Source organism: Agelaius phoeniceus, chromosome 36, assembly GCF_051311805.1.
Source record: "Agelaius phoeniceus isolate bAgePho1 chromosome 36, bAgePho1.hap1, whole genome shotgun sequence".
NCBI lineage: Eukaryota > Metazoa > Chordata > Aves > Passeriformes > Icteridae > Agelaius > Agelaius phoeniceus.
Window position 1 is genome coordinate 1,172,752 of NC_135300.1, and position 24,610 is coordinate 1,197,361.

Here is a 24,610-nt window from a genome sequence, read left to right on the forward strand (position 1 = left end):
ATTGCAACCTCCATCCTAAAACTGGGACCCTCCCCTAAAACTGGGACCCCACCCCAAAACTGGGACCCCACCCCAATATTGGACCCCACCCCAAAAACGGGGACCCCACCCCAAAACTGGGGTTGGGATCTGCGGGGTCTCGGATTTCATTGCAGGTTCGGGACCCCTCCCCAAAAAGCGTCGGGACCCCCAAAAAGGGTCGGGATCCCCCCAAAAAGGGTCGGGACCCCCCCAGGATGGAGCCCCCGACCTGCGGCAGCCCCGGAGAGTGGCACCGGTGAGGGGGGGACACACCTGGGACACCCCAATGTCCCCATCAGCCCCCCCAGTGTCCCCAATGTCCCCAAATGTCCCCAATTCATTTGATGTCCACATCACCCCCTGATGTCCCCAATGTCCCCTCAGTGTCCCCAATCCCCCCATGCCCCAATGTCCCCTCAGTGTCCTCAATCCCCCCAAATGTCCCCAATCCCCCCAGTGTCCTCCAATGTTCCCCAATGTCCCCACTGTCCCCTCAATGTCCCCAATCCCCCCCACTGTCCCCTCAGTGTCCCTGCTGTCCCCAATGTCCCCAATGTCCTCAATGTCCCCAATGCCCCCAATGTCCCCGGTGTCCCCTCAGTGTCCCCTCGGTGTCCCCGCTGTCCCCAGGTCCCCCCGGGACTGGCGCTCGCTGCTCCCTGAGTTGGCCCAGATGGTGCCATGGCCCCGCGGCGGGGGAGGGGCGCGCTCCGAGGTACCCGGGGGGGGACACAGGGGGGGACACGGGGGGGGACATTGAGGGGACATTGAGGGGACATTGAGGGGACATGGGGGGGACATGGGGGGGACATGGGGGGGACATGGGGGGGACATTGAGGGGACATGGGGGGGACATTGAGGGGACATTGAGGGGACACGGGGGGGGACATTGAGGGGACATGGAGGGGACATTGAGGGGACACAGGGGGGACATTGAGGGGACATCGAGGGGACATCGAGGGGACATTGAGGGGACACGGGGGGGACATTGAGGGGATATGGGAGGGACACAGGGGGGGACATCGAGGGGACACTGGGACACACCTGGGGGGGACATTGAGGGGACACAGGGGGACATCGAGGGGACATTGAGGGCATTGAAGGGACATGGGGGGGACATTGAGGGGACACCTGGGGGACATGGGGACACCGGGCAGGGGCACACTCTGAGGAATGTGTGGACGCCTGGGGGACATTGAGGGGACACTGGGACACACCTGGGGGGGACATTGAGGGGACACTGGGGGACACTGGGGGGACATGAGGACAGGTGACACCAGGAATAGATGACAGCGGGGACAGGTGACACTGGGGACAGGTGACACCGAGGGCTGAGGCGACACTGGGGAGGTGACAGCGGGGACAGGTGGCACTGAGGGGAGGTGACACTAGGGACAAATGACACCAGGAACAGGTGGCAGCAGGGACAGGTGACAGCAGGGACAGGTGACATTGAGGACAGGTGACACTGGGGACAGGTGTCACTGGGTACAGGTGACACCAGAGACAGGTGACACTGGGGACAGGTGACACCGGGCACAGGTGACATTGGGCACAGGTGACATCGGGCACAGGTGACAGCAGGGACAGGTGACACTGGGGACAGGTGACACTGGGCACAGGTGACACCGGGTACAGGTGACATTGGGCACAGGTGACACCGGGTACAGGTGACACTGGGGACAGGTGACACTGGGGACAGGTGACACCAGGGACAGGTGACACCGGGGACAGGTGACACTTTGCCAGGGTGACACTGGGCACAGGTGACACCGGGTACAGGTGACATCGGGCACAGGTGACATCTGGCACAGGTGACACCGGGGACAGGTGACACTTTGCCAGGGTGACACTGGGGACAGGTGACAGCAGGCACAGGTGACACCAGGGACAGGTGACACCGGGGACAGGTGACACCGGGGACAGGTGACATCGGGCACAGGTGACACCGGGCACAGGTGACATCGGGCACAGGTGACACCGGGCACAGGTGACATTGGGGACAGGTGACACCGGGGACAGGTGACACCGGGTACAGGTGACACCAGGCACAGGTGACATTGGGCACAGGTGACATTGGGCACAGGTGACATCGGGCACAGGTGTCAGCGCTGTCCCCGTGCTGCCCGGGCAGGTGCAGGTGCTGCAGAACGTTCTGGGTTACCTGGAGTTCCTGCAGGAGCGCGTGCGGGCGGCGCGGGCGGCGGCCGGTGAGGACGGGGACCCCGACCCAAATTGGGGACCCCGACCCAAATTGGGGACCCCAACCCAAATTGGGGACCCCAACCCAAATCAGGGACCCCAACCCAAATTGGAGACCCCAACTCAAATTGGGGACCCCAACCCAAATCAGGGACCCCAACCCAAATTGGAGACCCCAACTCAAATTGGGGACCCCGACCCAAATCAGGGACACCCCTGAATTGGGAACCCCAACCCTAATTGGGGACCCCAACCCAAATTGGGGACCCCAACCCAAATTGGGGACCCCGACCCAAACTGGGGACCCCAACCCAAATTGGGGACCCCGACCCAAACTGGGGACCCCGACCCAAATTGGAGACCCCGACCCAAATTGGGGACCCTGACCCAAATCGGGGACCCCTCCTCAAATCAGGGACACCCCTGAATCGGGGACCCCTCCCCAAATTGGGGACCCCGACCCAAACTGGGGACCCCAACCCAAACTGGGGACCCTTCCTCAAATTGGGGACCCCAACCCAAACTGGGGACCCCGACCCAAATCGGGGACCCCCCTCAAATTGGGGACCCCGACCCAAACTGGGGACCCCAACCCAAATCGGGGACCCCTCCTCAAATTGGGGACCCCAACGCAAATCGGGGACCCCGACCCAAATTGTGGATCCCAACCCAAATCGGGGACCCCTTGTCAATTTAGGGACCCCAACCCAAATCGGGGACCCCGACCTAAATCGGGTACCCCAACTCAAATCGGGGACCCCTCCTCAAATCGGGGACCCCAACCCAAATCGGGGACCCCTCCTCAAATCAGGGACACCCCCGAATCGGGGACCCCAACCCAAACTGGGGACTCCTCCTCAAATTGGGGACCCCGACCCAAATCGGGGACCCCAACCCAAATTGGGGACCCCTTGTTAATTTAGGGACTCCAACCCAAATTGGGGACCCTCCTCAAATTGGGGACCCCAACCTAAATTGGGGACCCCAACCCCAATCGGGGACCCCAACTCAAATCGGGGACCCTGACCCAAATTGGGGACACCCCCGAATCGGGGACCCCAACCCAAATTGGGGACCCCAACCCAAATCAGGGACCCCTCCTCAAACTGGGGACCCCAACCCAAATTCGGGACCCCTCCCCAAATTCGGGACCCCTCCCCAAAGCGGGGACCCCCCCCAAATCCAGGACCCCTCCCCAATTTAGGGATCCCCCCCTAATCCTGCAATGCCCCTTTAAACCCCCCCAAAATCCCCTCTAGACCCCCCCAGACCCCTCCCCAAATTATCCCAATCCCCAAATACCCCAAAAGGCCCCAAAATCTCCTTTAATCGCCCCAAAATGCCCTCTAGACCCCCCCAGACTCCTCCCCAAATTATCCAGATCCCCCAAAAAACCCCAAAATCTCCTTTAATCGCCCCAAAATCCCCTCTAGACCCCCCCAGACCCCTCCCCAAATTATCCAGATCCCCCCAAAAAACCCCAAAAGGCCCCAAAATCTCCTTTAATGGCCCCAAAATCGCCCCCAGGCCTCTCCCCCTTTGGGGACACCTCGGAGCCGCCCCCCCCCAGCCTTGGGGACACCGAGCCCAGGTGGGGACACTTGGGGACTTTTGGGGACATTTTGGGGAAATTTTGGGGATTTTGGGGCTTTGAGTGGAAATTTTGGTGGTTTTGAGGGGAAATTTTGGTGGTTTTGAGGTGAAATTTTGGGGAATTTGAGGGGAAATTTTGGGTGTTTCAAGGTGAAATTTTGGTGGTTTGGAGGTGAAATTTTGGGGGTTTTGAGGTGAAATTTTGGTGGTTCTGAGGGGAAATTTTGAGGGGAAATTTTGGGGGTTTTGAGGGGAAATTTTGAGGGCTCTGAGGGGAAATTTTGGGGGTCCTGAGGGGAAATTTTGGGGGTTTTCAGGGGAAATTTTGAGGGGTTTTCAGGGGAAATTTTAGGGGAAAATTTTGGGGGTTTTGAGGGGAAATTTTGGTGGCTTTGAGTGGAAATTCTGGGGGTTTTGAGGTGAAATTTTGGGGGTTTTGAGGGGAAATTTTGAGGGGAAATTTTGGGGGTTTTGAGGGAAAATTATGGTGGCTTTGAGGGGAAATTTTGGGGGCTTTGAGGGGAAATTTTGAGGGGAAATTTTGGGTGGTTTTGAGGGGAAATTTTGGTGGTTCTGAGGGGAAATTTTGAGGTGAAATTTTGGTGGTTTTGAGGGAAAATTATGGTGGCTTTGAGGGGAAATTTTGGGGGTTTTCAGGGGAAATTTTGAGGGAAAATTTTGGGGGTTTTGAGGTGAAGTTTTGAGGGCTCTGAGGGGAAATTTTGGTGGCTTTGAGGGGAAATTTTGGGGGTTTCGAGGTGAAATTCTGGGGGTTTTGAGGGGAAATTTTGGTGGTCCTGAGAGGAAATTTTGAGGGGAAATTTTGCGCGTTTTGAGGTGAAATTTTGGTGGTTTTGAAGGGAAATTTTGGGGCTTTTGAGGGGAAATTTTGGGGGCTTTGAAGGGAAATTTTGGGGGTTTCGAGGTGAAATTTTGGTGGTTTTGAGGGGAAATTTTGGGGGTTCGGAGGGGAAATTTTGAGGGGAAATTTTGAGGGGAAATTTTGGGGGTTTTGAGGCGAAATATTGGGGGTTTTGAGGTGAAATTTTGGGGTGGTTTTGAGGCGAAATTTTGCGGGGAAACTTTGCATTTATTCTTCGGGGCTTTTTAATCAAAAATTTCGATTTATTTTCTTGTGGTTTTGAGTAGAAATTTTGGTGGTTTTATGGGTTTTTTTTGCCTTTTTATGCCTAATGTGGGGGTGTCCCCACGCAGGGAGGAGGAAGAGGAGGAGGAAGAGGAGGAAGAGGAGGGCGAGGGCGACACCAGCCCCTGGCTGTGCCAAACTGGGCCGGACTGGGAGCCCCCCCTGAGCCCCCCCCAGCCCCGGGGGGGGGTCCTGGGGCTCAGCCCCTCCCTCTTCACCCCCCCCGAGCCCCCCGAGCCCCCCGAGGGCGTCGTCAGAGGTGGGGGAGGCGAAATTTCGGGGGTTTTGGGGTTTTTGGGATTTTTTAGGATTTTTTTGAGAGGAATATTTGGGGGAAAATTTGATTTTTTTAGTGGTTTTTTTTTGTGTGTGTGTGTGGGATTTTGGGGAGGAATTTGGGAGAAATTTGGGGTTTTTTTGGGGGAGGTTTGGTGAAATTTTGGGGGGGAAAATTTGATTTTTTTAGTGGTTTTTTTGTGTGTGTTTTTGGGGGGATTTTGATGAAATTTGTGGCCTTTTCAGGGGTTTTTTGTGGTTTTTTGGGGGGGGATTTTGGGGAGGAATTTGGGAGAAATTTGGGGTTTTTTTGGGGGAGGTTTGGTGAAATTTTGGGGGGGAAAATTTGATTTTTTTAGTGTTTTTTTTGTGTGTGTTTTTGGGGGGATTTTGATGAAATTTGTGGCCTTTTCAGGGGTTTTTTGTGTTTTTTTTGGGGGGATTTTGGGGAAGAATTTGGGAGAAATTTGGTTTTTTTTTGGGGGGAGGTTTGGTGAAATTTTGAGGGGGAATATTTGGGGGAAAATTTGATTTTTTTAGGGGTTTTTTGTGTGTGTTTTTGGGGGGATTTTGATGAAATTTGTGGCTTTTTCAGGGTTTTTTTGTGGGGTTTTTTTTGAGAGATTTTGGGAAAAATTTGGTTTTTTTGGGGGAGGTTTGGTGAAATTTTGGGGGGGAATATTTGGGGGAAAATTTGATTTTTTTAGTGGGTTTTTTTGTGTGTTTTTGGGGAAATTTTGGTGAAATTTGGCAGATTTTTTCTGGGTTTTTTTTGAGGGATTTTGGGGAGGAATTTGGGAGAAATTTGGTTTTTTTTGGGGGAGGTTTGGTGAAATTTTGAGGGGGAATATTTGGGGGAAAATTTGATTTTTTTAGTGGTTTTTTTTGTGTGTGTTTTTGGGGGGATTTTGATGAAATTTGTGGCCTTTTCGGGGGTTTTTTGTGGGATTTTTTTGAGGGATTTTGGGGAGAAATTTGGGGTTTTTTGGGGGGAGGTTTGGTGAAATTTTGGGGGGAAATTTGATTTTTTTTAGGGTTTTTTTGATGTGTTTTCGGGGGGTTTTTTTGTGTCACTTTGTGTCCCCTCCCCTCAGAGCTGTTCCCGGATGCGCAGCTCAGCCCCCAGGTGGGTCCCCTCCCCCTCCTCATTGTCACCTCCCCATTGTCACCCTCATTGTCACCTCCCCATTGTCACCTTCCTATTGCCACCCCATTGTCACCCCCTCATTGTCACCCCCTCATTGTCACCCCCTCATTGTCACCCCATTGTCACCTTCCTATTGCCACCCCCGGTGTCACCTCCCCAGTGTCACCCTCATTGTCACCTCCCCGGTGTCACCTCCCCATTGTCACCCCCCCATTGTCACCCCCATTGTCACCTCACTGTCACCCCCATTGTCACCCCATTGTCACCCCCATTGTCACCCCCATTGTTACCCCATTGTCACCCTCATTGTCACCCCCATTGTCACCCTCATTGTCACCCCCATTGTCACCGCTTTGTCACCCCCATTGTCACCTCATTGTCACCTCACTGTCACCCCCATTGTCACCCCATTGTCACCTCATTGTCACCCCCATCGTCACCCCCATCGTCACCCCCGTTGTCACCCCCATTGTCACCCCCATTGTCACCCTGTCACCCTCATTGTCACCCCCATTGTCACCCCCATTGTCACCCCATTGTCACCCTCATTGTCACCCCCATTGTCACCCCCATTGTCACCCCCATTGTCACCCTCACTGTCACCCTGTCACCCCCATTGTCACCCCTTTGTCACCCCTTTGTCACCCCCATTGCCACCCCCATTGTCACCTCATTGTCACCCCATTGTCACCCTGTCACCCTCATTGTCACCCTCACTGTCACCCCATTGTTACCCCATTGTCACCCTCATTGTCACCCTCATTGTCACCTCACTGTCACCTCTGTTGTCACCTCATTGTCACCCTCATTGTCACCTCACTGTCACCCCCGTTGTCACGTCATTGTCACCCTCATTGTCACCCCCATTGTCACCCTGTCACCCTCACTGTCACCCTCATTGTCACCCCATTGTCATCTCATTGTCACCCTCATTGTCACTCTCACTGTCACCCCCATTGTCACCCCCATTGTCACCCCATCGTCACCCCCATTGTCACCCCATTGTCACCCCCATTGTCACCCCCATTGTCACCCCCATTGTCACCCCATTGTCACCCTCCCCCTCTCCCCGATGCCACCCTGGTGCCACCTCTCTGTCCCCTGTCCCCACAGGACCCGGTGGCCTCCGGTGGCCCTGATGGGACCCGGGGGGGGACCCGCGGCCGGGGACAGGGACAGGGACAGGGACAAAGACAAGGACAAGGACAAGGACAGGGACAAAGACAGGGACAAGGACAGGGACAGGGACAGGGACAAGGACAAGGACAGGGACAGGGACAGGGACAAGGACAGGGACAGGGACAGGGACAGGGACAGGGACGTCCCCGCAAGCGCAAGTGCGTCAACGGCTTCATCATGTTCTGCCGCGTGAACCGGCGCGAGTACATGAGGTGACACCTGGGGACATTGGGGACATTGGGGGGGACAGTTGGGACGTGGGGGGTATGGGGACATCCTGGGGACGTTGGGGACACTGGGGGTGTTGAGGATATTGGGGGCATTGGGGGGATGTGGGGACATTGGGGTCATTGGGGACACTGGGGGTGTTGAGGATATTGGGGGCATTGGAGACATTGGGGACAATGGGGACATTGGGGACATTGGGGACCTCTGGGGAAATGGGGGCTATGGGGACATTGGGGACATTGGGGGCATTGAGGACAATGGGATATTGGGGACATTGGGGACACCGGGGGTTTTGGGGACATTGGGGACACTGGGGGGATGTGGGGACATTGGGGTCATTGGAAGCATTGGGGACATTGGGGACACTGGGGGCCCTGGGGAGGGGACACAAGGTTGGGGGGGGGGGATGGTTGGTGACACTTTGGTGGCACTTTGGTGACACTTTGGTGTCATTTTCGTGTCACTTTGGTGTCACTTTGGTGCCACTTTGGTGTCACTTTGGTGGCACTTTGGTGACACTGAGGTGACACTTTGGTGGCACTTTGGTGTCACTTTGGTGTCACTTTGGTGTCACTTTGGTGTCACTTCGGTGTCACTTTGGTGGCACTGAGGTGACACTGAGGTGACAGCGCCATCCCCGGCCTCACCTCCACGGCGGCCACGCGGGACCTGGCCCAGCTCTGGCGCAGCCTCAGCCCCGAGGAGCGCCGGCCCTACTGGTTCGTACTGGTTTATACTGGTTGGGCCTGGTTGGGACTGGTTTGGACAGGTTCATACTGGTTTGGAGGGGTTCGGACTGGTTGGGACTGGTTGGGACTGGTTTGGACTGGTTTATATTGGTTTGTACTGGTTTGGACTGGTTTATACTGGTCCATACTGGTTTTTACCATTCCGTACTGGTCCATACCAGTCCGTACCGGGCCATACTGGTCCATACTGGTTTATACTGGTCCGTACCAGTTTATACTGGTCCATACCAGTCCATACTGGTTTATACTGGTTTATACTGGTCCATACTGGTCCCGCAGCCGGCGCACGCGCCGTTTCAGCCTCCAGCACGATCGGATGTACTGGTCTATGCTGGTCTTTATTGGTTTATACTGGTCCATACTGGTCCATACCGGTCCATACTGGTCCATACTGGTCCATACTGGTCCCGCAGCTGGCGTGCGCGCCGTTTCAGCCTCCAGCACAATCGGATATACTGGTCCATACTGGTCCATAGTGGTTTATACTGTTCCATACCGGTCCATACTGGTTTATACTTGTCCATACTGGTCCATACTGGTCCCGCAGCCGGCACGTGCGCCGTTTCAGCCTCCAGCACGACCGGATGTACTGGTCCATACAGGTCCATACTGGTTTATACTGGTCCATACTGGTTTTTACTGGTCCGTACCGGTCCGTACCGGTCCATACTGGTTTATACTGGTCCATACTGGTTTTTACTGGTCCGTACCGGTCCATACTGGTTTATACTGGTCCATACTGGTTTTTACTGGTCCGTACCGGTCCATACTGGTTTATACTGGTTTATACTGGTCCCGCAGCCGGCGCGCGCGCCGTTTCAGCCTCCAGCACGACCGGATGGTGCGGCCGGACCGGGGCAGCGACAGCGACAGCGACGGCGACAGCGCGGCCACGCCCCTGCGGCTGCTGCTGGCTGCGCACGCGCGGCCCGGGGCTGGCCTGTGACAGCTTGGGGACAATGGGGACAATGGGGACAGCCTGGGGACAGCCTGGGGACAGCTTGGGGACACCTTGGGGACAGCCCGGGGCCGGCCTGTGACAGCATGGGGACAGCTTGGGGACATGGGACAGCCTGGGGACAATGGGGACAGCTTGGGGACAATCTGGGGACAGCCTGGGGACAGCCTGGGGACAGCCCGGGGACAATGGGGACACCTTGGGGACAGCCCGGGGCCAGCATGTGACAGCCTGGGGACAGCTTGGGACAGCCTGGGGACAGCCTGGGGACAGCTTGGGGACAGCCTGGGGACACCAACGGGGACACCAACGGGGACACCAACGGGGACAGCTTGGGGATAACGGGGACAGCCTGGGGACACCTTGGGGACAGCCTGGTGTTCCCTCCAGGGTGTTGTCCCCATCCCAGTTCGTGTCCCCATCGTGTCCCTGTCTCAGTTCCTGTCCCCAGTTCCAGTCCATGTCCCCATCCCAGTTCGTGTCCCCATCATGTCCCCAGTTCGTGTCCCCAGTTCGTGTCCCCGTCCCAGTTCGTGTCCCCTTTGCGTTTCTTGTCCCCATCCTGGTTTTTGTCCCCAATTCCAGTCCCTGTCTCAGTTCCTGTCCCCAGTTCCAGTCCATGTCCCCATCCCAGTTCGTGTCCCCATCGTGTCCCTGTCCCAGTTCATGTCCCCATCACATCCCTGTCCCCATCCTGGTTTGTGTCCCCATCCGTGTCCCCATCCTGTCCCCATCCTGTCCCAGTTCCTGTCCCCATCCTGGTCCCTGTCCCCATCGTGTCCCTGTCCCCATCCTGGTTGTCACACCTCAAGTCCGTGTCCCCATCCCAGTTGATGTCCCCAACCCAGTCCCTGTCCCCACAGTGTCCCTGTCCCCATTGGTGTCCCCATCCTGGCCCCTGTCCCCATCCCGGTTGTGACAATTGAAGTCGGTGTCCCCATGGTGTCCCCATGGTGTCCCTGTCCCAGTCCCTGTCCCCCCGGTGTCCCTGTGTCCCTGTCCCCATTGGTGTCCCTGTCGCAGTTCCTGTCCCCATGGTGTCCCTGTCCCCCAGTGTCCCCAACCCAGTCCCTGTCCCCTTGGTGTCCCCATCCTGGTCCCTGTCCCCATCCCGGTTGTCACAATTGAAGTTGGTGTCCCCATTGGTGTCCCTGTCCCCATTGGTGTCCCCAACCCAGTCCCTGTCCCCACCATGTCCCCATCCTGGTCCCTGTCCCCATCCCGGTTGTCACAATAGAAGTCAGTGTCCCCATTGGTGTCCCTGTCCCAGTTCCTGTCCCCATTGGTGTCCCCAACCCAGTTCTTGTCCCCGTGGTGTCCCCATGGTGTCCCCGTCCCCATTGGTGGCCCTGTCCCAGTCCCTGTCCCCATGGTGTCCCCATTGGTGTCCCCAACCCATTCTTGTCCCCACCTGTGCCCCTCCCATGTCCCCTCAATGTCCCCAAGTGGCTCCTCCAGTGTCCCCCAATGTCCCCCGGTGCCACCTCCCTGTGCACCCCCCAATGTCCCCAAGTGTCCCCCAATGTCCCCAAGTGTCCCCTGAAGGCCCCAATGTCCTCTCAATGTCCCCAAGTGTCCCCCAATGTCCCCAGGTGCCACCTCCCTGTGCACCCCCCAATGTCCTCTCAATGTCCCCAAGTGTCCCCCAATGTCCCCAGGTGCCACCTCCCTGTGCACCCCCCAATGTCCCCAAGTGTCCCCCAATGTCCCCAAGTGTCCCCTGAAGGCCCCAATGTCCCCCAATGTCCCCTGTGCCCCTCAGTGCCACCCCCCCAGTGTCCCCAACGCATGGGGAGGGTCCCACCAGCGACAGGAGGTGACAATGGGGGGGATTTGGGGACAATTTGGGAGATTTGGGGACACTGAGAGAGGATTTGGGGACAATTCGGGGCATTTGGGGACAATGGGAGGGATTTGGCGACACTGAGGGGATTTGGGGACAATTTGGGGACAACTTGGAGGAATTTGGGGACAATTTTGGGGTCAATGGAGGGGATTTGGGGACAATTCAGGGGAACGTGGGGACACTGGGGGGATTTGGGGACAATTTGGGGCATTTGGGGACACTGAGAAGAGATTTGGGGACAATTTGGGGGAATTTGGTGACAATGGGAGGGATTTGGGGACAATTTGGGGGAACTGGGGACAATTCAGGGGAATTTGGGGGCAATTCGGGGTCAATGGAAGGGATTTGGGGACAATTTGGGGGATTCAGGGACAATTCAGGGGGAATTGGGGACAATGAGGGGGTGGTGACACTGGAAATGTCCCTTTTAGTGCCATTTTTGTCCCTTTTTGCCCCATTTAAGTCCCTTTTAGTCCCATTTTGGTGCCTTTCCCCCAATTTTTGTCCCATTTTTGTCCCCTTCCCCCCTTGTGGCCACCGCAATTTTTTTGCCAAAATCTTTTATTGCCGCCCCTCCCCCACCCCAAAATCCCCCCCAAAAAAACCCAAAAAACCCCAAATAAATATCCAAGAAAAAAATTCCGTGAAAAAAAGGGGAATTTCGGGCAATCCCGGGGATTTTGGGGGGGAATTTGGGGAATTTTGGGGCTCCCCGATTATCACACGGTGATAAGGCAGCGCTGACAGCCCCCGGGGGGGGGTGCGATTTGGGAGAATTTGAGGGGATTTTGGACAATTTCCAAAGGAATTCTGGGGAATTTTTAGGGCATTTGGAAGAGTTTTCGGCTGTGCAAAAAAAGGGAAAATCTCCGAAAAAATGGGAAAATCCCCCCCAAAAATGAGACACACCCCCCCCGCTCCCCAAAAAGCGGGGAAAGCCCCAGAAAAATGTGGGACAAACCCCCCAAAAATGGGAATCATCAATACAAAGAGTTAGGGACAGTCCGGGTACCTTTTCCTGGGCAGCACGAGCCCGAAAAAGGAACCCACGTTAACAGAGGATTAACCCTTTAAAGTAATAACCTGTTGCATATTCATAGACCTCATTAGTGATGCATAAATTCCACTCAAACACGGGAATTGATCTGTCCGTCCTGGATTTATTAATTCAGCTGTCATATTCCAGCTGAATTAATAAATAAAGATAAATTTATAATAATTTAATTATGATAATCGTGACACAAAATAGTCCCGCTCTCGGTGCCGGGAGCGCGGAAGGCGAAAACGCGGAGGGATACCAGGGATCGGGTGTGCAGTGCTACCCCCTGCGGAGGGATCTCTCGGTGATGCGGCCGTGCCGCATCAAGCTCCGGCAGCGGCAGAAACGCGGAAGGATACACGCAAGCCGCGGCAGTTTTCGCTTGCTGTGCTGCCGTGTACGGACCCGGTGGCGGCGGAAGCGGCGTGCCCGGGCACGGGGCTGCCGGCTGTGACCGGACAGCGGCGGAAGCGGCTCGGAACCGGGACCGGGCTGCGCCAAAACTGCGGGAAAGCAGCGGCGGGGTGGCGGCAAGCTCCGGCAGCGGCGGAGACGCGGAAGGATACACGCAAGCCGCGGCAGTTTTCGCTTGCGGTGCTGCCGTGTAGGGTCCCGGTGGCGGCGGAAGCGGCGTGCCCGGGCACGGGGCTGCCGGCTGTGACCGGACAGCGGTGGAAGCGGCTCGGAACCGGGACCGGGCTGCGCCAAAACTGCGGGAAAGCAGCGGCGGAGGGGGCGGCAAGCTCCGGCAGCGGCAGAGACGCGGAAGGATACACGCAAGCCGCTGCAGTTTTCGCTTGCTGTGCTGCCGTGTACGGACCCGGTGGCGGCGGAAGCGGCGTGCCCGGGCACGGGGATGCCGGCTGTGACCGGACAGCGGCGGAAGCGGCTCGGAACCGGGACCGGGCTGCACCAAAACTGCGGGAAAGTAGCGGCGGGGTGGCGGCAAGCTCCGGCAGCGGCACAAACGCGGAAGGATACACGCAAGCCGCTGCAGTTTTCGCTTGCTGTGCTGCCGTGTAGGGTCCCGGTGGCGGCGGAAGCGGCGTGCCCGGGCACGGGGATGCCGGCTGTGGCCGGACAGCGGCGGAAGCGGCTCGGAACCGGGACCGGGCTGCACCAAAACTGCGGGAAAGCAGCGGCGGGGGGGGGCGGCGGCGGGGCCGTGCAGATAGAACCGCGCATGCGCGCGGCAGATCCCGGAAGCGGCGCTGTGGTTGGATGAGGCGCGGAGTGATATCGCTGCTGCGGCGTTGTAGCAACTGCGCATGCGTGGTTTGCCGCACTAGGGCAGCGTGAGGGAGCCAACATGGCGGGGCGGGCGCGGGAGGTGGCGGAGCCGCAGAAACGGGAACGGGGCCGCGGCCGCGGCCGCGGAAGGCAACGCCGGGACGGCCGTGGTCGCAGGAGGCGGCGGAGCCGCGCCACGCGGCAGCTCTGAAGCGGGGGCGGCGCTGGGGAAGGCGCGGCTCGGCGCGCCGTGGAGCGGCAGCGGCAGGAGCGGAAAAGCGACCGCGGGCGGCGGCGGGGCGGCCCCGCCAGCGGGAGATGATCCCGGAGGGGCGGCGGGAGGCGGGAGGAGCGGCGGGGAGGCGGCGGGAGGCTGCCGCGGGCTGGGTGGGCGGGCGGGCCCGGCGGGCAGGGGCGGCGCGGCAGGCGCGGCAAAAGCCGCGGCCACCGGTGCGGACGCCGCGGCGCCGGCACGGGGGGGCTCGGCGGGCAGGGGCGCTCCGTTCCCGGCGCAAGCGGTGCCGTGCCGGGACCGGGGGATGGCGCTGAAACGGCGGCAGGGACGGGATTAAACACGGGCGTCTGCCCCGCCGCGGGGCCCGTGGGCGGCTCGGAGCGCCGGGGTTGGGGGGGCGGCACCGCGCACAGGGGGCGCTGGGGACGCGGCGCGGTCCGCGCCGGGCGCGCGCTCGGCACCGCAGAGCCGGGAGCGGCAGGGAACGGCAAAGACGCAGCGGCAGCGACGGGGCTCGGGCCAGCACCGGCCCCGCTGGGTCGGCAAAGGGGGCGAGGGGACGGGGGGGAAGCGGCGGCGGCGGCGGCAAAAGGGGGCGGGGCCGCGGTGACGCCGGTGGGCGGGGCCGTAAAAGCGGAAGTGAGGCGCGGGTCCCGCGGTAGCCGCGGCAGCCGGGACCGACGGGACGGCAAAGGCGGGGATGGCGGAGCGGCGGGAGGGGCCGGGGCGCGGGGCGGGAGGGGCGAGCACGGCCGCGGGTACCGTGGGGTCCGGCGGGGAGGTGGGGGCGTGTCCCGCTGGAGCCTCGCGGCGGGAAGGGGCGGAGTCGCGGCAGGGGCGGAGCTGGGCGGGGCGGCTGCTGCGGGCACCCCCCGTGCGGCAAACGGAGCTCGAGCGGCGCCCGGCGGGCTGGGAGCGGCCCCGCGGCAGCCATGGCCCGGCACGAGATATGAATAAAGAGCTTTAAAAACGTGTCCGGAGTTTCTGGTTTAAATGGCTGAACGGCCGTTTTACGACAGTCGCGCTTAACGGCCCCTTTTACGACAGTCGCGGTTTGCCGCAATTTTACGACAGTCGCGCTTTACGGCACCTTTTACGACATCCACGCTTTACGGCCCCCATTGCGACAGTCTCGCTTTACGGCACCGTTTACGACAGTCTCGCTTTACGGCACCTTTTACGACAGTCTCGCTTTACGACACCTTTTGCGACAGTTTTGCTTTACGGCCCCTTTTGCGACATCCGCGCTTTACGGCCCCTTTTACGACATCCGCGCTTTACGGCCCCTTTTACGACAGTCGCGCTTTACGGCACCTTTTACGACAGTTTTGCTTTACGGCCCCTTTTGCGACATCCGCGCTTTACGGCCCCTTTTACGACAGTGCTGCTTTACGGCACCTTTTACGACAGTCGCGCTTTACGGCCGCTTTTACGACAGTTCTGCTTTACGGCCCCTTTTGCGACAGTCGCGCTTTACGGCCGCTTTTACGACATCCGCGCTTTACGGCACCGTTTGCGACAGTTTTGCTTTACGGCACCTTTTACGACATCCGCGCTTTACGGCACCTTTTGCGACAGTCGCGCTTTACGGCACCTTTTACGACATCCGCGCTTTACGGCACCTCTTACGACAGTTTTACGACAGTCGCGCTTTACGGCCCCTTTTACGACATCCGCGCTTTACGGCAGACTTTACGACAGTCTCGCTTTACGGCACCTTTTGCGACATCCGCGCTTTACGGCCCCTTTCACGACAGTCGCGATTTACGGCACCTTTTACGACAGTTTTGCTTTACGGCCCCTTTTACGACATCCGCGCTTTACGGCCCCTTTTACGACATCCGCGCTTTACGGCAGCTTTTACGACATCCGCGCTTTACGGCCGCTTTTACGACAGTCGCGCTTTACGGCACCTTTTACGACAATGGCGCATTTCGGCACCACTTTTTATGGAACTTTTCCGGTATTTTACAGCACTTTACGGTTTTTATTTAGTTTTTTATTAATTTTTAATTAATTTAATTTTTTTTATTTTTTCAATTTTATTTTTAATTTTGTTGTTTTTAAAGCTTTTTATTTTATTTTTTAATTTTATCGAATTTTTTATTTAATTTTTATTTTTAATTTTACTATTTTTTCAGCTTTTTTAAAATTTTTTATTTAATTTTTATTTTTAATTTTTCTATTTTTAAAGCTTTTTAGTTCATTTTTTAAATTTTATTTTTAATTTATTTTTACTTTTTCTATTTTTAAAGCCTTGTTTTTAGTTTTTAAAATTTATTTTTTATTTAATTTCTATTATTAATTTTTCTATTTTTAAAGATTTTAAATTTATTTTTTAATAAGAATTTTTTTAATTTCATTTTTATCTTTAATTTTTCTATTTTTATAGCTTTTTAATTTATTTTTAAATTTTTTTATTTTATTTTTATTTTTAATTTTTTCCATTTTTAAAGCTTTTTATTTCATTTTTTAAATTCTATTGTAAATATTTTTTTACTTTTTCTATTTTTAAAGCTTTTTATTTTATTTTTAAAAATTTTTTTATTTGATTTTTATTTTTATTTTTTTAATTTTTAGGCATTTTATTTCATTTTTAAAATTTTATTCTAAATTTATTTTTACTTTTTTATTTTTAAAGCATTTATTTTATTTTTTAAATTTTATTTTTTATTTAATTTTCATTTTTAATTTTTCAATTTTTCAAGCTTTTTATTTTATTATTTTATATTTTATTTAATTTTTAAATTTTTTTTTATTTTAAAGTTTTTATTTTTTTAATTTTATTTTTTATTTGTTTTATTTTTATTTTTTCAATTTTTATACCTTTTCATTTTTAAAATTTTTTTTTAATTTTTATTTTTAATTTTTCTATTTTCAAATCTTTTAGGTTTATTTTTTAAATTTTATTTTATTTTTAATTTTTCTATATTTAAAGCCTTTTTTTAAATTTTAATTTTTCTTTTAATTTTTAATTTTTCTTTTTAAAAGGTTTTTATTTTATTATTTTATTTTTTTATTTTTAATTTTTTTATTTTAAAACCTTTTTTTAATTTTATTTTTAATTTATTTTTTATTTTTCTATTTTTGAAGCATTCATTTTATTTTTTTAGTTTTATTTTTTATATAATTGTTATTTTTAATTTTTCTTTTTTTAAAGCTTTCTATTTAATTTTTTAAATTTTATTTTTTATTTCATTTTTCTTTTAATTTAACCTTTATGTTTTTGAATTTTTTCTCAGTGCCTCAGTTTACCACTTGGTGGAGTTTTCCTCCCCCTTTATCCGTGCCTCAGTTTCCCTTTCTCATGCCTCAGTTTCCCTGTCATTCGTGTTTTTTGCCTCAATTTCCCTCCCCATTCCTCATTCCCTGTGCCTCAGTTTCCCCCGTCATTCCCTATTTCTGCGCCTCAGTTTCCCTCCCATTTTATCTTCCGTGCCTCAGTTTACCACTGGGTGGAGATGTTTTCTGTGCCTCAGTTTCCCTCCCCATTCCCCATTCCTGTGCCTCAGTTTCATTTTTCTCTGTGCCTCAGTTTCCCCCTGTTTCTCTGAGGGGCGGAGCATAACCAGGGACACGCCCAGGGAGGGGTGGGGCACAACCAGGGACACGCCCAGGGAACCTCAGGCCACGCCCAGAACGAGGTTGAACGCGCCCATTGAAGCTCAGGCCACGCCCATCGAAGCTCAGGCCACGCCCCCACCAAAGCAGTGAATGGCGCTGCTGGATCTGGACACGCCCCCACCGGATCTGGACACGCCCCTACTGTGGCAGGCCACGCCCCCCCCCCACCTGTGCCTTTAAGGGGCGGGGCTAATGCAGAGGGTGGGCGTGGCCAGTTTGGGCATGATTATTCTGCAGTGGGCGTGGCCAATGTGAAGGGGCGGGGCCGGATTAGGAGGAGTGCCGTGATTGGAGTGGGCGGAGCTTCCTCTGAAGAATGTGGGCGTGGCCATTCAAGCTCCGCCCCCCCAATGCATAAATTTACATTTTAATTAAATTTTTTCCTGTAAAAAAACCGTTTATTGGTGCAAATAAAGTGAAAAACCCAAAAGTGACTTAAAAAACCACCCCAAAGTGGGGGGTGGGGGAAACGGGGGAAAGTGGGGGGTGGGGGCACAGTGTGGCACTAATTAATAATTAATCATTAATTAGTGAGGGGGGAGGGGCTTGGGGACCCCTCCCCCACAAAATTGGGGGCGTGGCTTGGTGGGGGGAGGGGTCAGGGCCTGTTTGGCTTCCTCAGCTCCCGGGACCCTTCCCCGAATTACGGGGACCCCCCAAATTAATGGAGACCCCTGGGACACCCCCAAATTAATGCAGAGCACTGGGAACCCCCCCCCCCCCCCCAAATTATTGGGACCCCCCGGGACCCCTCCCCAAATTGGGGCTCCCTCGTCCCTGGAGCTGCTGCTCCACCCGAGGGAAAACCCCAAAAATTGGGAAAATCCCCCCCAAAAATTGGAAACCCCCCAAAAAATGGGAATAATCCCCCCCACAAATGGGAAAATCCTCCCCAAAAAAAGGGAAAATCCCCACAAAAATGGGAAAATCACCCCCAAAAATGAGACACACCCCCCCCTCCCCAAAAAGCAGGGAAAGCCCCCCAAAAAAGTGGGGAAATTCCCTAAAAATTGGAATAATCCCCCCCAAAATTGGAATAATCCCCCCAGAAATTGGGAAAACCCCCTTTAAAAATTGGAATAATCCCCCCAAAAATTGGAATAATCCCCCCAAAAATGGGAAACCCCCCCCCCAAAAATGGGAAAATCCCCACAAAAATTGGAATAATTCCCCCAAAAATTGGAATAATTCCCCCAAAATTGGAATAATCCCCCCAAAAATGGGAAAATCCCCCCGAAAATTGGAATAATCTCCCCAAAAATGGGAAAATCCCCCCAAAAATTGGAAAATCCCCCCCAAAAATTGGAATAATCCCCCCCAAAAATGGGAACCCCCCCGAAGCAGGAGCGAAAGCCCGGAGGAAACAAAAACCCTGAATTGTTTTTGGGGTGAAATCAGCTCTTTATGGCTCCGTGGACACTTTTCCTACCACACCGGACAATGGGATGGATGGAGCACGACGGGGACGCGACAACACCGGGAAGGTGACACCGGACACCGGGAGCGGGGAGGGGACCCGGGAGGTGACAAAATTCCCCCCAAAAACCCCCCCAAAATCCCGGCTGGCCAATGGGAACCTGGGAAGGGCGGGACAGGAGGTGACACCCCCTAAGACCCCCCAAATCTGCCCCAAAACCCCGTCTGGCCAATGGGAACGCAGGAGGGGAGGGGACAGGAGGTGACACCCCCAAAAAACCCCAAAATCCCCCCAAAAATCCCGTCTGGCCAATGGGAACCCAGGAAGGGCAGGGACAGGAGGTGACACCCCCAAAACCCCCCAAAAACCCCAAAACCTCCCCAAAATCCCATCTGGCCAATGGGAACCCAGGAAGGGCAGGGACAGGAGGTGACACCCCCAAAACTGCCCCAAAAGCCCCCAAAATCCCCCCCAAAATCCAGCTGGCCAATAGGAACGCAGGGAAGGGAGAGGGTGACACCCCCTAAGACCCCCCCCAAATCTGCCCCAAAATCCCGTCTGGCCAATGGGAACCCAGGAAGGGCAGGGACAGGAGGTGACACCCCCCAAAACTGCCCCAAAAAACCCCAAAAACCTCCCCAAAATCCTGGCTGGCCAATGGGAATGTGGGAGGGGAGGGGATGGGGTGACACCCCCCAAAACTGCCCCCAAAAACCCCCAAAAACCCCAAAACCTCCCCAAAATCCCGTCTGGCCAATGGGAACCTGGGAAGGGCAGGGACAGGAGGTGACACCCCAAAAACCCCCCAAAACCTCCCCAAAATCCCAGCTGGCCAATGGAACGCAGGAGGGGAGGGGACAGGAGGTGACACCCCCCAAAACCCCCCAAAAACCCCCAAAATCCCGTCTGGCCAATGGGGACCCGGGAGGGGGAGGGGACAGGAGGTGACACCCCCAAAAACCCCAAAATCCCCCCCAAAAATCCCGTCTGGCCAATGGGAACCCGGGAAGGGCAGGGACAGGAGGTGACACCCCCAAAAACCCCCCAAAAACCCCCCCAAAATCCCGTCTGGCCAATGGGAACGCAGGAAGGGAGGGGATGGGGTGACACCCCCCAAAACTGCCTCCAAAAACCCCCCAAAATCCCCCAAAACCTCCCCAAAATCCCGTCTGGCCAATGGGAACCCAGGAAGGGCAGGGACAGGAGGTGACACCTCCCAAAAACCCCCAAAAACCCCGGTTGGCCAATGGGAACATGGGAAGGGCAGGGACAGGAGGTGACACCCCAAAAAACCCCCAAAACCTCCCCAAAATCCCGGCGGGCCAATGGGAATGTGGGAGGGGGAGGGGACAGGAGGTGACACCCCCCAAAACTGCCCCAAAAACCCCAAAACCTCCCCAAAATCCCGTCTGGGCCAATAGGAACCCAGGAAGAGCAGGAGGGGGCCCCGCCCCTTCCCCACCCCCCTCCCCTCCCCCATCATGGGGGTGGGGAAAGTTCTGGAAAGTTCTGGGTGTGTGTGGGGGTGGGGGGGAGGGGATTTTTTATATTTTTTATATTTTTAATTTTTTTTGTATTTTTTAATCGTTTTTTTTGTCCTCGGGGGCGCCGGGGGGGCGGCGCCGGGGGGGGAGGGGCGGCCCGGGGGGGCTTCCCCGGTGCCCCCGAATTCGTTGACGCGCGTGGGGTCCACGCGGTAAATCCAGCGCTGGTACAGGTAAATGAAGAACACCACGTCTGGATTTGGGGGGAAATTGGGGAGGTTTGGGGTTATTCGGGGAAAATTTGGGGTTATTTGGGTTATTTGGGGGGAAAATTGGGGGTTTTTTTGGGGGTCATTTGGGGAAAATTGGGGATTGTTCGGGGAAAATTGGGGATTTTTTTGGGGTTTATTTGGGGAAAATTGGGGGTTTTTGGGGGGTTATTTGGGGATTATTGGGGGTTTATTCGGGGAAAATTGGGGATTGTTCGGGGTTTATTTGGGGTTATTTGGGGAAATTTGGGGTTTATTTGGGTTATTTAGGGAAAATTGGGGATTTTTGGGGGGTTATTTGGGGGTTGTTCGGGGAAAATTGGGGAAAATTGGGGGTTTTTTGGGGTTTATTTGGGGGTTGTTTCGGGAAAATTGGGGTTTATTTGGGGTTATTTGGGGAAAAATTGGGGTTATTTGGGGGTTATTCGGGGAAAATTTGGGATTGTTCGGGGAAAATTGGGGATTATTTGGGGATTTTTGGGGGTTATTCGGGTAAATTTGGGGTTTATTTGGGGTTATTTGGGGAAAATCGGGGATTTTTTGGGGGTTATTCGGGGAAAATTGGGGGTTTTTGGGGGGTTATTTGGGGATTTTTGGGGGGTTTATTCGGGGAAATTTGGGTTTATTTGGGGTTATTTAGGGAAAATTGGGGATTTTTTGGGGGTTATTTGGGGAAAATTGGGGAGTTTTGGGGGTTTATTCGGGGAAAATTGGGGGTTTTTTTGGGGATTTTTTGGGGTTTATTCGGGGAGTTTTGGGGGGGTTTATTTGGGGAAAATTGGGGGTTTTTTGGGGTTTTATTTGGGGATTTTTGGGGGTTTATTTGGGGAAAATTGGGGTTTTTTGGGGGTTATTCGGGGAAAATTGGGGAGTTTTTGGGGTTATTTGGGGATTTTGGAGGTTTATTCGGGGAAAATTGGGGAGTTTTGGGGCTTTATTCGGGGAAATTTGGCATTTATTTGGGGAAAATTGGGAAATTTGGGGTATATGTGGGGGTTTATTTGGGAAAATTGGGGTTTATTGGGGTTACTTGGGGATTTTTTGGGGTTTATTTGGGGTTTTTCGGGGAAAATTGGGGTTTATTGGGGGTTGTTCGGGAAAATTGGGGATTTTTTGGGGTTTATTTGGGGATTTTTGGGGGTTTATTTGGGGAAAATTGGGGATTGTTTGGGGTTCTTTGGGAATATTCAGGAGTTATTTGAGGTTTATTTGGAGAATTTGGGGTTTATTCAGGGAAACTCGGGGGTTATTTAGGGTTATTCAGGAACCATTTGGGGCTATTTAGAAAATTTCATCTCAAATCCCCAAAATTCCCTTCTAGAATCCTCAAAATTTCCTCTCAAATTTCCCGAATTTCATTCTAGAACCCCTAAAATCCCCCAAATTCCCTCCAAAATCCCCCAAATCTCCCAAAATCCCCCAAATTCCCCCCCAAAACGCCGCTCACCATCCCTCAGGCAGCCTATCCTGTACATCATGGAACCCCACCAAAACTGCCTCTCAAATCCCCAAAATTCCACCTAAAATCCCTCAAATTTCATTCTAGAACCCCTAAAATCCCCCAAATTCCCTCCAAAATCCCCCAAAATCCCCCAAATTCCCCCCAAAACGCCGCTCACCATCCCTCAGGCAGCCCATCCTGTACATCATGGGCGTCTCCTCCGGAACCCCAAAACTGCCTCTCAAATCCCCCAAATTTCGTTCCAGAACCCCCAAAATCCCCCCAAAATCCTCCAAAATCCCCAAATCTCCCCAAAATCCCCGAATCTCCCCAAAATCCCCCAAATTTGCCCCAAAATTCCTCCATAGCATCCCTCAGGCAGCCTATCCTGTACATCATGGAACCCCAAGACTGCCTCTCAAATCCCAAAATTCCACCTAAAATCCCCCAAATTTCATTCTAGAACCCCCAAAATCCCCCCAAAATCCCCCAAATTTCCCAAAAATCCCCCAGATTCGCCCCAAAATGCCGCTCACCATCCCTCAGGCAGCCCATCCTGTACATCATGGGCGTCTCCTCTGGAACCCCCAAATTCCCTCTCAAATCCCCCAAATTTCGTTCCAGAACCCCCAAAATCCCCCCAAAATCCCCCAAAATCCCCAAATCTCCCCCAAAATTCCCCCAAAATCCCCAAATCTCCCCAAAATCCCCCAAATTTGCCCCAAAATTCCTCCATAGCATCCCTCAGGCAGCCCCATCCTGTACATCATGGGCGTCTCCTCCGGAACCCCCAAAACTTCCTCTCAAATCCCCAAAATTCCACCTAAAATCCCCCAAATTTCATTCCAGAACCCCCAAAATCCCCCCAAAATCTCCCAAATTTCCCAAAATCCCCCAGATTCGCCCCAAAACGCCGCTCACCATCCCTCAGGCAGCCCATCCTGTACATCATGGGCATCTCCTCTGGAACCCCAAAAATGCCTCTCAAATCCCCAAAATTCCCTCTCAAATCCCCAAATTTCCTTCTAGAACCCCCAAAATCCCCCAAATTTCCCAAAATCCCCCAGATTCCCCCCAAAAGGGCGCTCACCATCCCTCAGGCAGCCCATCCTGTACATCATGGGCATCTCCTCTGGAACCCCAAAACTTCCTCTCAAATCCCCAAATTTCGTTCCAGAACCCCCAAAAATCCCCCCAAAATCCCCCAAAATCCCCAAATCTCCCCCAAAATCCCGAATCTCCCAAAATCCCCCAAATTTGCCCCAAAATTCCTCCATAGCATCCCTCAGGCAGCCTATCCTGTACATCATGGAACCCCAAGACTGCCTCTCAAATCCCCAAAATTCCACCTAAAATCCCCCAAATTTCATTCTAGAACCCCCAAAATCCCCCCAAAATCCCCAAATTTCCCAAAATCCCCCCAAATTCCCCCCAAAACGCCGCTCACCATCGCCTCAGGGCAGCCCATCCTGTACATCATGGGCGTCTCCCTCCGGAACCCCAAAAAATGCCTCTCAAATCCCAAAATTCCACCTAAAATCCCCCAAATTTCATTCTAGAACCCCCAAAATCCCTCAAATTCCCCAAAATCCCCCAAATTGGCCCCAAAACGGTGCTCACCATCCCTCAGGCAGCCCATCCTGTACATCATGGGCGTCTCCTCCGGAACCCCAAAAATGCCTCTCAAATCCCCAAAATTCCACCTAAAATCCCCCAAATTTCGTTCTAGAACCCCCAAAATCCCCCAAATTCCCCAAAATCCCCCAAATTCACCCCAAAACAGCGCTCACCATCCCTCAGGCAGCCTATCCTGTACATCATGGGCATCTTGATGACGAAGGCGAAGAGGTCGTCGATGAAGGTGTTGAGGGCCTTGTAGGTGAGCATGCGCCCAGGGCAGGTGCGCCACCGACTGCAGCTTGTAATTGATGAACAGCTGCGGGGTCATGGTGATGAACCCTGCCCGGAAAAGGGGAGTTAGGAACGTTTTGGGGGGTTTGGGAGCGTTTTTGGGGGATTTAGGAGCGTTTTTAGGGGATTTAGGAGCGATTTCGGGAATTTTCGGGCTTTGGGAACGGTTTTGGGAATTTTCGGGTTGAAGGCGTTGAGGGAGCACCAATGGGAGCTCATTGTGGTGCTGAATGCTGGAATAAAACTGAGATTTGGGGATGGTTTTTGGGGATTTATGAATGTTTTTAGGGGATTTAGGAACAATTTGGGGGTTTCTGAGGTGGTTTGGGGGTTTGGGAGCAATTTTGGGAATTCTCGGGTTGAAGACGTTGAGGAGCCTGGAGCTCATCACGGTGATGAATGCTGGGGAAAAACTGAGATTTGGGGATGGTTTTTGGAGATTTAGGAACGTTTTTGGGAGGCTTAGGAATGTTTTTAGGGGATTTAGGAACGTTTTTAGGGGATTTAGGAGCGATTTCGGGAATTTTCGGGCTTTGGGAGCGATTTCGGGAATTTTCGGGTTGAAGGCGTTGAGGGAGCCCCAATGGGAGCCCATTGTGGTGATGAGTCCTGGG

At 53.8% G+C, this 24,610-nt stretch overlaps 3 protein-coding genes across 4 annotated transcripts; 1 reads left to right on the forward strand and 2 right to left on the reverse strand.

The window, feature by feature from the left end:
* Positions 1–4,948: 4,948 nt before the first annotated feature.
* On the forward strand, positions 4,949–9,504 carry LOC143696556 (uncharacterized). The gene is made up of 5 exons (XM_077193118.1): positions 4,949–5,222; positions 6,334–6,365; positions 7,500–7,777; positions 8,423–8,512; positions 9,344–9,504. The coding sequence occupies exons 1-5, from the start codon at positions 4,982–4,984 to the stop codon at positions 9,486–9,488; spliced, it is 786 nt and encodes a 261-aa protein (XP_077049233.1). The 5' UTR covers positions 4,949–4,981; the 3' UTR covers positions 9,489–9,504.
* A 2,982-nt stretch (positions 9,505–12,486) lies between these two features.
* LOC129134609 (uncharacterized) lies at positions 12,487–15,719 on the reverse strand. Its single transcript, XM_077192886.1, has 3 exons — positions 15,715–15,719; positions 12,645–14,693; positions 12,487–12,532 (listed from the first exon to the last, which is right to left on the reverse strand). The coding sequence occupies exons 1-2, from the start codon at positions 15,717–15,719 to the stop codon at positions 12,665–12,667; spliced, it is 2,034 nt and encodes a 677-aa protein (XP_077049001.1). The 3' UTR covers positions 12,487–12,532; positions 12,645–12,664.
* A 3,132-nt stretch (positions 15,720–18,851) lies between these two features.
* Positions 18,852–24,041, reverse strand: LOC143696550 (putative lipid scramblase CLPTM1). Of its 2 annotated transcripts, none has more exons than XM_077193103.1 (3): positions 23,876–24,034; positions 19,894–20,628; positions 18,852–19,051 (listed from the first exon to the last, which is right to left on the reverse strand). In XM_077193103.1, exons 1-2 carry the CDS (start codon positions 23,970–23,972, stop codon positions 20,453–20,455), a joined length of 273 nt encoding a protein of 90 aa, XP_077049218.1. In that variant the 5' UTR covers positions 23,973–24,034; the 3' UTR covers positions 18,852–19,051; positions 19,894–20,452. The 2 variants fall into 2 exon arrangements, 1 of the variants encoding a protein (XP_077049218.1); XR_013185965.1 differs by lacking the exon at positions 18,852–19,051 and adding an exon at positions 19,600–19,655 and having other exon boundaries at positions 20,317–20,628; positions 23,876–24,041.
* Between the last annotated feature and the right edge of the window lie 569 nt (positions 24,042–24,610).